Below are 12,230 nucleotides of genomic sequence, written 5' to 3' on the forward strand. Positions count from 1 at the left end.
CAAATTATTTCAGCCGCACTACGGCGTCTTTTAAAAAACTTTGAAATATTTGTCAAAATGATAATTAAGCTCAGCATTCATTTACCTAATTACTATATTTTCGGAAATATTTGATCAAAGGATACAAAATACAAAATAAAATTTTTAGGTTATAATAAATATGCGATCTCCCTGCATTAACGCCTCTTGTGGTATTTAGGTCAAATGTAAATTGTGTTTATATTTTATTTTATTTAATTTCTCCTGAAACTCGACGACCACAAGAGACAAATCTATTTTTTGAATTTAAAGATTATGCTATCTTTCATGCTAGAAGCGGAAAAACTTTTAGTTTAAGAGCGACTAAAGCTAAAAATGGTCATAAGAGACTGAAAATTAAATCTAATGGCGCTGGCATACCTTCTCAATAGAGTGAAATTCAATCGATTGAAATTTTACCTCTCACTCTTTCAAACTGAAATTAGATATAGTTGTCTCTTACTGCCAAATGAAATTTAAAATTTAAATTGAAATTTCAATTTCCATTTTAAAGAAAAGAGACAGCTATATCTGATTTGAGTTTGAAAGAGTAAGAGGTAAAATTTCAATCGATTGAATTTCATTAAATTGAAAAGGTGTGCCAGAAATTTCATAATTAGATTAAAAAATATTACTAAAAATATTTCCGGAAGCTTATGTTGCAAATTAATTTCGAAAATCTAGCACCAATATAGCTGTTCGTTGGCCCTTAAAACATTTAAATATCGAAAATTCTGAGGAAAGATAATAAATGAAGCGTTATTACCCTTTCAGTCAAAATTGATAATCTTCAATTTTTGGTTTAAATTATTTACCTTAAATCTTGAAATTTTCTTATCTCAGAATTGAGAGGTGTGTTCTTAATGTTATATTTTTACCTCAAAATTACAAAAAGTTTGCTAAAGGAATACTCAAATCACAAAAGAATTTGTAAAATTTTTTGTAAAAAGTTTGTCTAAATTTATTTGACGAAACTTTTTCTAACTTTGTCTTATTTAAAGTGTTTTTTGACAAATTTTAGATTAATCTGAAAAAAAAAAAAGTTTTGTAAAGCGGCCAACTGAATCTTGGTAAAATTTTGTCAAAAGGAGGTTGCTATCGAATTTGGAAAACTTTTTCAAATTCTGCATCGAAAACCATCACTTTGGCAAACTTTTCGTATTGAAATGATAAATCCTTTGTTTAAGAGTACTAATATGTATATTAAAGTATTATTATTTAACTATTGAAAACGTTATACTAAAAAAAAATATTTGTTCCGGAAACTGCTTGCAAAAGTTTGTTAAAAGTTTGTCAAATCGTAAGATAATTCACCAGGGAACTTCCTTCTAATAAAAGTATTATTTAGTTTGGGGTTTTAAAATAAAATTTATTTATTTAAAAAGAAAAATATTTCAAATTAATTTTTAATCGAAATATTGCAAAACTTAAGGAATACATTTGTTAAAAGTTTGTCAAATGATGTTTTTTCTTAATACAACCTTAAAAAATATTCTTTACAAAAAAATATCTTGATTTAATATAATAACATCCTGCTGACAAACTTTTAACAAACTTTACAAACCCTTTTTCCAAGATACAGCTGAAATTTTTTTTATATAATTTTTAACAAAAAAAATAATAATTTGCTTCAAAAATCAGTTCAAAATATTTTAAAATCACTACTGGTTTAAACTGCAAATTCTATGAATATCCCTGTGTTTCATAACTTTTCGCCTTTACCATTGAAAAAAAATCCATCGCCTAGAGAGATTTTATCGATAAAACACTCATACGTTCAATTGACAAAGTTTATTATAGAAAAAATATATGAAATTGTATACAAAATGTCACCTGCATTTTTACTACTTAACGCACTTTATTTTGCTTTTGGACAAACTTTAAGAACACTTCCAGAGAATTATGGCAAGATTTCCGCCAAAGAAGAGATACAGGATATTTTTGGTTTCATAAGACAACTCAAAGCCAAATCCTTCACCAACAACAACATGCCAGAAAGATCCGAATTTCTTATCCATTGTCTCCTTAATGAGTTTGGCGGCTTGCTGAAATCATGGACCATTTGATAAGGATATCCCTCGAGATAGTAATTTCTCACATCTTACCTCATAATTCTGAGCAAACTTCTCACAAGCCGTAATACAGAGTTCGATTGCTTCAGTTCTCATCTCTTCATTCATGTCTGAGTGCTGAAATGTTGCGAAAAGATTGCCAGGCCATTACAGTGAATAATTAATTGATTCGTGTGCTCCACCCTTAGCACCTACTAAATTATTCAACATAATGAGCAGGGGACTCACCTTCACTAATGGATACACATGGAGAATCTTCTTGTCCGTCTCAGATTCCGCCTTTATTGCATCTTCAGCCATTTCCCTGGCAATTGAGTGTGACTCGTGCCGTGATTGATGAATATGCGTTCACGGAACATTGTCCTGAATCACCAGGAATGCAATAAGCAGCTCCTCAACTCTTCAGTCACCCTCTCTTCTAGCCGTTTTTTTTTGCCCAAGAGGGATGACAATTGCTGACTTGCGCACACTCAAACTCACCCCACGAGGTTTTTCTGCACTCAGAGAAATTTATTAGGGTTCGCCGGGTTTGGAATATATATAGGGTGCAGATTTGTTTCCTTAAATAGGGGAAAAGGGTCTACAGCACATAAATTATTCTCCAGCAAAAGCTAAAAATAAGGCATTGACGGATATGATATCTTATGAATATTTCTTTTTGAAATTCAGGTTTTCATACAGACCAAAGACTATCAGAGAACAATTTAATATTCTACAAACGTTTTAGGATTTAGTAGGGGACATGGGGCAAAATGTAACAAAACGAATATTTTATCTGGTCACTTTTCCCTAAAAGTCAGGGACATCAAATCAGCATTTTCATGAAGAAAATTTACTGCTGTAAAACTTGTCCGAAGAAGATTAACCCTCTAACGGTGTTTTCTTTAATATGCGAAAAAAAATTCTAAAACAATGTTTTCTAGGATAATTATGATCCAATTAAGACGAAAAAACCATCCATTTTTCATTATCTCTCTTAGTTTAAGTGCTAGGTGAGAAAATATAAAATTTTTTTGAAACTCTTTTTTCTTCTATAATTCACATTTTTAGTTTTTTCAAATTTTTTAAATAAAATATACAAAGTAAAATGACATATCTTTCAGTAAAAAATAAATTAATTTTAGTCAGATAACTTTAAATCGGTATTTTTATGGAAATTGGAAATGAGCTTTTTTACACTAATATTTTTTGTTGCTTTTTCTCTGACCTGTCACACAAAACTGGGAATAGCAACAAAACGAAGAGTCAAAATGCGTTCAAACTTTCAAGAGATGTTTATAAGACTATTACCGAGGACAATATAGCACTTTTAAATAAATAAAACCTTTACTGTCGCTGTAAATGTGATTTTTGTGAAGACCGCCTGGAGGCGGTCTTACCCGTTAGAGGGTGAAGGAAAATGAGATTTTAAAGTTGTTTTCAAAAATTTATAAAAATTCTCAATAATTCTAGAAAAAAACATAAACAAACATGGAGTAATTCGATCTTCCGATTAGCTTTATTACCTGTGTTCCCGTATTCAGTTAACATGTTTTTGAAGAAATTTAATCCTTTACAACTTTGTCGGAATTAATTTTACCTTTAAAAAACTTTTATTTCAAAATATTTCAGGAATTGGGAATTCAAAAAGGCGCACAGCGCGGACTGAAATCAAAATTAATAAGATTATTGTCACATTTTACCCCGAGTAGTCGTTCATGATTTAAATATAACGATTTCTAGAGGGAAACTCTTCAGCAAACTCTAAAACGCACAGCGGACTCATGCTCAATAAACAGAAACACTGTCGCATACATATCGGAAAAAAGATCAAAATCGATATCTCTTGTAGAAATCTTTTTAACTCTTTTTTTATTCTATTTATCTCTTGATTAAATGCCTATAAAACTTTAAACATATTTAAGTCTATATCGAACTGAAAAATGTCACATTTTGCCCCAGATTCTCCAATTAATTTAAGCAATGACCAAAGCATTAACCATAATGATCTATTTTCGTATTTGTTACAACCGGTATATTGCCAGTTCAAAGCGGATTAGGCTGATTCACGATTCCAGAATCGTTTAAGTGAACCTATTTTGGACCCAGTCGGTTGAGAAATAAAGTTTTTAGAGATAATAATCTTTGTAAGACGAATCGGTTCCACGGTTAAATACCCTACCGTTACTTTGAATTTCTAGAGACTGGCTCCGATCAGTAATAACCTTTCGAAGAGACAAAGCCACTCCAAAGCCAAGCCAAACCTATTCGAAAATCTACCGGAAGCCTAAAGTGCAAGTTCTCGTACTCGTCGCCTTAGCGCTGAATGTTCTGACATTTCGAATTTCGATATTCTTGACAGTTCAATTGTCATCAACAACAACAATTAATTATATTGAATTGTTGATTTTGGCAAATTCTTTGGGGTTGGCCAACAAATTTCCTTGTTGTTAATGGCTCTTCCAATTTCTGAATAATTGAAGACACTACTATCAGACTGAGGGAAGGAATTTTTTGGCCAGGAAGTCAAACTGTTTGATAGACATTCGCGTAAACAGTTTGAATGTCTGCGCTGTAATGAAAATTAACATTAAGCAAATGTTTTAATAAACTTAATTTTATAATTCAATATAAAACAATATTACGATATTTCTTAAGTTCAGGGACAAATCGGTTCCAAAACCCAAACTCATCTCTGTCCTGGAGGATTGGATGAACATGGTATCTCCTTCTTCGACTTCCCAGTTCAACCAAGGCCGCCTCCGTTTCGTGAAGCTCCAAATAGAATTGAGTATCGCTCAGCAATTTTTTGAGGAGGTCAGCTCCCTTGCAATATCGCTGATATAGCACAAAGTCGCGTCCCGATGGATATTCTGCTGCAAAATTTTCGTGGAATATCTTTAGGACTCTCTTTGTGCCATATATAATATAATAAATTCGCAAAATTCGGGATTACTTTCCATGGACATGAGATTCGATTCCCTTTCACTCAATTGTTCCTGGAAGCTTCTCATAGCCTCCCAGAATCCACTATTGCTTGGCTGCACATTTTCCTCCTCCAGATCACTAACAAGATACTCAATTTCATTAAAATAAATATCCTTTTCATGAATTTCATACACAGACCACATTTTCTTTAGAATTCTTATGGATTTTTCACTATTTTTCCTTAAATAAAAACCAAAACAAAACGAAGCACTGTTCTTCTTATTCACTTTTATGCAAATTGTCCATTTGAAAATTTTCGAACTTCAACGTTTTTTTTAGGTAAGTTCTCTCTGATATACCTTCGAATCGGTAAAGGAAAAACCTCAACCGGAGAGAGCTCTCAAATCGGGAAGGTTATTACTGAACGAGAGGATTGGGTACACAAAGTGTCTTGTTCCTAGGGTTAGCCCTCTGAGTAGGAGGTGAAGGTTGTTCATCTTTAAGCAGAAAGCGATCATGCCTTCTGATGATATAATGCTCTGAGCCAACAATGTGCTGATCCTGAGCAACGAGTACAGTAGACTCTCTCTCAATCGTTCATATGGGGCAAAATGTCATCCAAATTATCGAGAGATTTGGGCATCAAAATCATTGTAAATTCCACAAAAAGCGCTCAAATATAACGAACCACGATAAAACAAAAGCAGGAGACCATCAAGCCTAATAAAAAGTGAAGATATTTTTCATGTTTCCTTGTAAAAATTTTGCAGATATTGCACCGCGACTTAAACAAATTTGCTCGTAGTTCTTGTATTATTTCGTCGAACATTATGTAATATGTATTTTTATATAGCTTTTAATGCACGATTTCGAAATATATCAGACTGATAAGTCAATTCACTTTAGGAAAAAAGTTGCCAATAGTCTTCAATGCCTTTATGCAAAAACGTATGGAGAAATGAAATGTCGAGAAGCCCCTGACAAGAGGAACTGCAGCGAATTTGAACAAATTTGCTTTAAATTCAAACATGAAAATTTTCAACAACATTTTGCGCCCGATTGAAAAAAGAGCCAATTGAGCGAGAGTCTACTGTACATCTATGCCCATTTTCCAAGTCCCTTGGTTATCTTGATCTCATATCTTTGACCTTGAAAAAACCACTATAAGGAATACTTGAAGGTTACTTTCAAGACAGGATGGATTGGGATAAAATTTCATGGTAATAATCCTCCACTGTTAAGTCCAAATAGCAAGTAACTGAATTTGATTTTTAATTTTTGAATGCATTCATGAAGAATTCTAATGCCACGAATGCTTCACGGCTTATAATGTTTTTTCTCTACCCTGGAGTCATTAGGATAAACACATGTAACATGAATGCCGAAAGGCCTCTGAAGAAAATTCAACAAATTACTAGTGCATCAGCAATCAATTTTACTCCTTTGAAGTGGTCATCTAACCCTCAGAAGCTCTTCAGTTTCAGGATATCAACCCACTCCTGATTGCAAAATTGTGCATATCCCAATATCAAGCCTGGAGCAATTGAAACAACATCCTATGTGTCTCACATGATTGTAGAGAAGCACTGAGAGTAAGTTTATCAACTTATTTGAGAGATAGTAGTTAATTATGTTCCTGAAGTCGCTGAAGTGGTTAACCGACTGTCGGTGGTCCCAAACTTACCTAGTTCACTAAACTCATGCAATTCAGCAACCTTAACTTGCTTACCAACCTTGTCGGATACCACAATCTTTACTGATTGCATCGTGTAATAGCTCTTGTAATGATACAGGCTTCCTAGACTACGTCGATAACCTAAGTGGTAACCCACCTCTGTCCTAAGGTTTCTGGATTTGTTCCGACAATCTCAAATCCTCATAGCCTCTACATCTACACGATAGAGAAATTTATGTCCATATTAAAGAGTTTTCCTGGACAAGGATTTAGTTCAATATGGACAGTACTGTGTAGGGGCCATTAGTCCTTAGCAACGAGTATATTACCATTGTTTCTTATACCGCAGATACGTGTGAATTTTCACCTTTGCTTTTTTAAGCTTGTCTTTAATTCTAACACTTAAGGATTGTCCAGAGACCCTAGGGACAGTTAAGGAAGGTCTAAGGACCATCCTTAAGTGCTACAATTACTAGAATTAAAGAAAAACTCGGGCAGAAAGTCACTGTCGGAGACTAAGGCATTCGCATCTACGGTATCCCGATTGATCCCGATGATCAGGATGATCAGTGACCAGAAGGGGAATTCTGTAACAGTTTGACAATGTAATATGACTAATTTTCGTGGTAAATCAGGGTGCAGGACAACACTAAAGCCTAGTGAGCATCAAATGGCCTATGCAAGGAACTCTGTAAATTTACTTTCGATCTACTTTTCCGAATTTACTACATTAAAATTTTTAAATTTGTCATATGACATTGTCATATGGTTACAGAATTCTGAAGTTCATGAGTTTTTAACGTGATAAATTCACAGCTCTTAGATCGCCTTTTGAGAGTATTTCGTGAAGTTTTCACACAAAGTGTGATGTGAAACACTCATGGTATCTTAGAATTTACAAAATAATTTTTGTTAGTGTTTTGAAACACTTAAATAAGACGATCTCAGATCAGTGAATTTGTCACATGATAAACTCACAGTCTCAGAATCACAAAAACAGGATATATCTCTTGGAATTCATCCATCAAAATGTACCAGTGATCTCATCCTTTCAGATCGAAAATGATAGAAAACAAGATCAGTAGGAGAATTCTGTCACAGTATGACTATGTCATATCATATGGCAAATTCAATTTTTACGTAATCAATTTAGAAGAAATAATCGAAAATCCTATTCATATCAGTTATAAAGAGCTTCATAGAACTCCTTGCAATTCGACGCCCATTGAGCTTTAATGTTGTCCTGCTCCCGAATTTTAGTACAAAAATTTGTCATATGATATTGTCATATCGTGGGGATCTCAGTGCCGCAATAGGCAAGACCGTTGGCTCTTGGGCGCTGAGATCTCTGACTCGAATCTCACAGCTGTGAGTTCGAGTCCCGCCCGGTGCAAGCAACTGAATGTCGAGAAAAAGGCATTTTTCACTGTGATAAAACGTAATAAAATGCACCGCTTCTGCCCACAAACCTTCAGTAGCATGGAAGAAGCATCCACTGCGGGGAAAGCATTCCTGAGCGATCTACGATCAGCAGATTCTCCCAACACGAGGCACGCTGTAATGATTACATTGTAATACCAAATAAAGTGTCTCGATACTATTAATAATAATAATAATTATCATATCGTCACAGAATTCCCCTACAGAATTCTATCAGTAAGTAAGTAAGATCACATCAGAAGTAAGTATCCAAGAAGCAAAATAGCTGCCTTATAGAACTAAGTATTATACAAGTCTTTTAGTGAACTTTTAAAAGACTTATAGTGAGAATTTTCTTTTGAAATTCATATAGAAGCTCTTAAGATCCTTAAGAGTGCGCCACTGTACTTATAGTAATCTCAGTGATGGAACCAAGAGCGTTATAAGCAAATAAAAAGATTTTTGTTCTATAGTGCCTTACTTAAGGAATCCTACAAGACTATATTAAGAAAAAATTGCTTCTTGGATAAGTAAGTAAGATCATGATTCCATCAAGAATTTATGTGGAATTTAGAAGTAATTCGAGTAATTCCTTATGCAAAACACTATCAGTAATGTCTTCAGATTTTCATTTATTTATAATATTCTTTTAATGTCTTTTAAGTTGGATAAAATGTCGAAGAAGATAACAGGAGAACGTTCTCAGTGGCTCCTTGTCAGACATACCGAAGACTCTGCCGATGACTCTGGCTGCGCTGAATATTGCGCTGGTCCTTCCAGCGTGCAAAGCGATTCCTCAGCGCCAGGCGAACTTCGAAGTTGAGGAAGCAGTACCAGAGGGAGACCGAGAGACCCTGGGTGCTCAGCAGAAGGGCTCTCACGATGGCAAACAAATATCCAGCAATCCCATCATCATTGGGACCTGCCAGGACCACCAAGTACGTGATGCCTAACAAAGGAGTCAACACCAGAAGAGCCTTGGAAGCCTTACGGTACTGTCTAGTCTCCACCGTTGTCGCTGAACGGAGTTTCGTTATCAGCACCTTCAACGAATGCAAGAATTGAGAAAGAGCCCTGGGCTACTCTTTAAGACCAGGAAGAACCGTACCCACATAATTCTCGATAGGAAAATGGAATTGATTACTAGGACCATGCACGCTGGCACCTGGAAGATGTAGTCGATTTTGGACTCCCTCATCCATGTGCACTCGATCTCGAGTTTATTGTTGGGGGCTACTTGAAGGGAATGGGAGTTACTGGCAATCCCTTTGGCCGCTGCCCATGTCATCACGAAAATAGCAGGGGCTCCCCAACCGATCGCAGCGTAAGCATTGAATTTGAGCCTGTCCCTCGAGAAGGACTCAATCACCAGCACATACAGGTAGAAACCTGATAAAATTAATATTATTGCTCGATTTAAAATACATTTAGGGTAAGTGTGCAAAATTCCGGCCAGCTTGCAATTTCGGCCACCTTTTTGTTCCTCGAATTTCCATGAATTTTTAGTTTTTACATACTCTAGAGATTATACAATGCAAAAGAATAACAAAAAAATGTAGCTTCGACAAACGAGATGACGTGAAAAAGGCATTGGAAGAATTGCCGAAGGGCAAGGAACTATGAGAATGAAGGTGGCCGAAATAGGGCACCAAAGCTATGTCTACAATTTTATTCATTTTAAAATGTATTAAGAATGATTTTAGAGTAAATAAAGACGATAAACTGTCTACAAGGTTCTAAGCAACACTCCTTAAGTAGAAGGAATGAAAAAAAATCAATTTCTATTAAAGATATTACATTTCAAACTTGAAACTTTGACGCTTGCATGCAACTATACCGAAATTTGGCACACTTACCCTAAGTATTAAAAAAAATTAGTGATACCTTTCAATTTATTTTCAGGCAAAATTTAATTGTTTTATCGACCAATAACAATATTTCCAATAAAATTTACATTACCCTTGACCAATAAACCACATTTCTATTGTTGATGTAATTTATTCTATTTTGTTTTGCAAATTTAATTAAATATAATACCCTATTCATATCAAGAGAAGCATTCTCTTTCACACTTGCATCTATTGATGGTACAGTATTTGAAAATTAACAGTGCATTTCTAATTTTGATACAGAAAAGGAAAATTCTGTGCATATCTTGTTTAATTAACCACAGAATCAATTAATGAAACATAATTACTCTAGTGAAATTTTGTAACCTCATGTTTGTAACCCAATTTTCAGTCTAACTATCACACCCCAGCCTTGAATAAGGCTTTTCAGGGAAATATTCCATTGGGTTCTCTTTGCCAAATATAGTGCAAAATTTCTCTGAATACATCTTTATCAAATGAGAAATTTTGTTCAAACATTACTCATAAAATTAGCAGAAATGTGCAAATGTTCCGGAACCCCTGTATCCAATTATCACTAATTGACTATAGCTTTTTTTCCCCTTCCCATTGAGGCTTTTACCCAGGCAATGTGTTAAATTGCAAATAGGAGGGTAATTATGGATTTAATAGACATTACCTTCAACCAGCATCCAGAAGAAATTCGTGAGGCTGAAGTAGTGAAAGATCGTGACAAGAAAAATACATTCAGTTAATCCTTGTTGAGGTGAAGAGATCTGGAAAAAATTTAAATAAAAAGGATTTACGCGAAATGCTCAGAAGGACTTTTTTTCCCATCTCAAGGGGTCAACTCACTTGAAGCGACAGTGTTAGCATCCAGAGAAGAGCACTCATTATGTAGGACGTAAAAAGATTGGCATGAATGGTATTCCGAAGACACCGGAGATCCCTGAAAAGAAATTTTTGGGGGACATTGTAAAGAATTTTTCGGAGGATTAATGCCTATATCTCATCTATTTCCCTTGCGATATAAATATAGGAATGATGATAGAGCTTTAAAAATAATGTCCTCATTATTTTTCAATGCTGTACTAAATAAATTATGGTTCATTAACTCAAAAATAATGTCCTTTCACTGGTGCTTTTTTTTGCATTTTAATTGCTCTGAATTGCAAAAAATACTACAAAACCATGAAAATTCAATTTAAGCAATATTCGTAATTTTCAATATTTTTCCTAGAACTTGAAATGCAATTTTTCAATTATAAAAGGGATAAGTGGTGGCAAAATATTCTCAACCGATTTCAACCGATTCATAAATCACTTAAAAGATCATCCAGAATAGTTATCTTATTAGAAAACTACCAATTCAAAACCATTTGAAATCTATACAAACTTTTCCGGATTTTCAAGACCTTTCAAGTGAATGGAAACTTATGCCCTAGACACACTTACGACTTAATCCGAGAGACGACTTAGCGGAAAATTACGGAAATGTAGTTTGACTATTATATCTTATATAATTATGCTAAGCCGTCTCTCGGCTACTCAGGTCTGTCAAGGCCCTTACTCAAATCGGTTAAGAAATACTATCTCCAGAGCTATTTAATCTTTTGATCTTGAACAACGATCAATACGTTAAGGTTAAAACGTTAGATTGGTTAGGTTATTAAACAGGTTAATAAATTTCATAGTAGACTCTTGCTCATCCGTGCACTTGGGACCAAAATGTCACACGGATTATAGAATTGCTACACCTCAAACCGTTTGAAATCGTACGGTACATCGAAAACTTTAGAGTGCGTTTTTTTTATGAATTTTATCGAATTAGCGGAAAAGATAACAATTTATCTACCGATTGAAGGCTTATTGTGTCCAGAATTAAATTCCCTACTACCTAGCGAGCACCAAATGCTAACCGATTTCAATTTAGCTAAAAACATGTATTTTCAGCTGAATTCTGCCAACCTTAAGCTGACACTCACGAGGTAGTGCCATTTCCATATATTTGGTTAGCACATTTTGTTTGAAGACTGCTGACCCCTTAGCATATTTTTGCTGACCAAATTGCACGCATTTCGAGGTCACCTGTAAAGAATCTCAGCTACCATAAGCTTATCTGGGCTTATCACTGGTCATTTTCTATTTTAAATAGTCTGAGTGGGGAAGACCAACAAAAGAAAAAAAAGTTCATTGAAATCGGTTAAAAAACATAAGTGATAGAGTCTGGTCCATATGGGTATAGTAAGGGTCGGGGTACAGTGGGTTGGGGTAGAGACGGATGGGACC

General features: G+C 34.7%; 2 protein-coding genes across 2 annotated transcripts in view; both read right to left on the reverse strand.

Moving 5' to 3' along the window:
* Positions 1 to 1,854: 1,854 nt before the first annotated feature.
* On the reverse strand, positions 1,855 to 2,503 carry LOC129800417 (dynein axonemal light chain 4). Its single transcript, XM_055844768.1, has 3 exons — positions 2,319 to 2,503; positions 2,124 to 2,207; positions 1,855 to 2,063 (listed from the first exon to the last, which is right to left on the reverse strand). Exons 1-3 carry the CDS (start codon positions 2,388 to 2,390, stop codon positions 1,899 to 1,901), a joined length of 321 nt encoding a protein of 106 aa, XP_055700743.1. The 5' UTR covers positions 2,391 to 2,503; the 3' UTR covers positions 1,855 to 1,898.
* Positions 2,504 to 8,716: 6,213 nt separating this feature from the next.
* Positions 8,717 to 12,230, reverse strand: part of LOC129801105 (diuretic hormone receptor-like) — a 28,872-nt gene continuing 25,358 nt past the window's right edge. The window contains exons 5-8 of the mRNA XM_055845867.1: positions 10,797 to 10,890; positions 10,621 to 10,717; positions 9,200 to 9,480; positions 8,717 to 9,134 (exon numbers count right to left, since the gene is read on the reverse strand). Of these exons, the coding sequence (XP_055701842.1) occupies positions 8,808 to 9,134; positions 9,200 to 9,480; positions 10,621 to 10,717; positions 10,797 to 10,890 (799 nt within the window). The 3' untranslated portion in view covers positions 8,717 to 8,807. The remainder of the gene's footprint in view (positions 9,135 to 9,199; positions 9,481 to 10,620; positions 10,718 to 10,796; positions 10,891 to 12,230) is intronic.

This window comes from Phlebotomus papatasi, chromosome 2 (genome assembly GCF_024763615.1).
Source record: "Phlebotomus papatasi isolate M1 chromosome 2, Ppap_2.1, whole genome shotgun sequence".
NCBI classification, from domain to species: Eukaryota; Metazoa; Arthropoda; class Insecta; order Diptera; family Psychodidae; genus Phlebotomus; species Phlebotomus papatasi.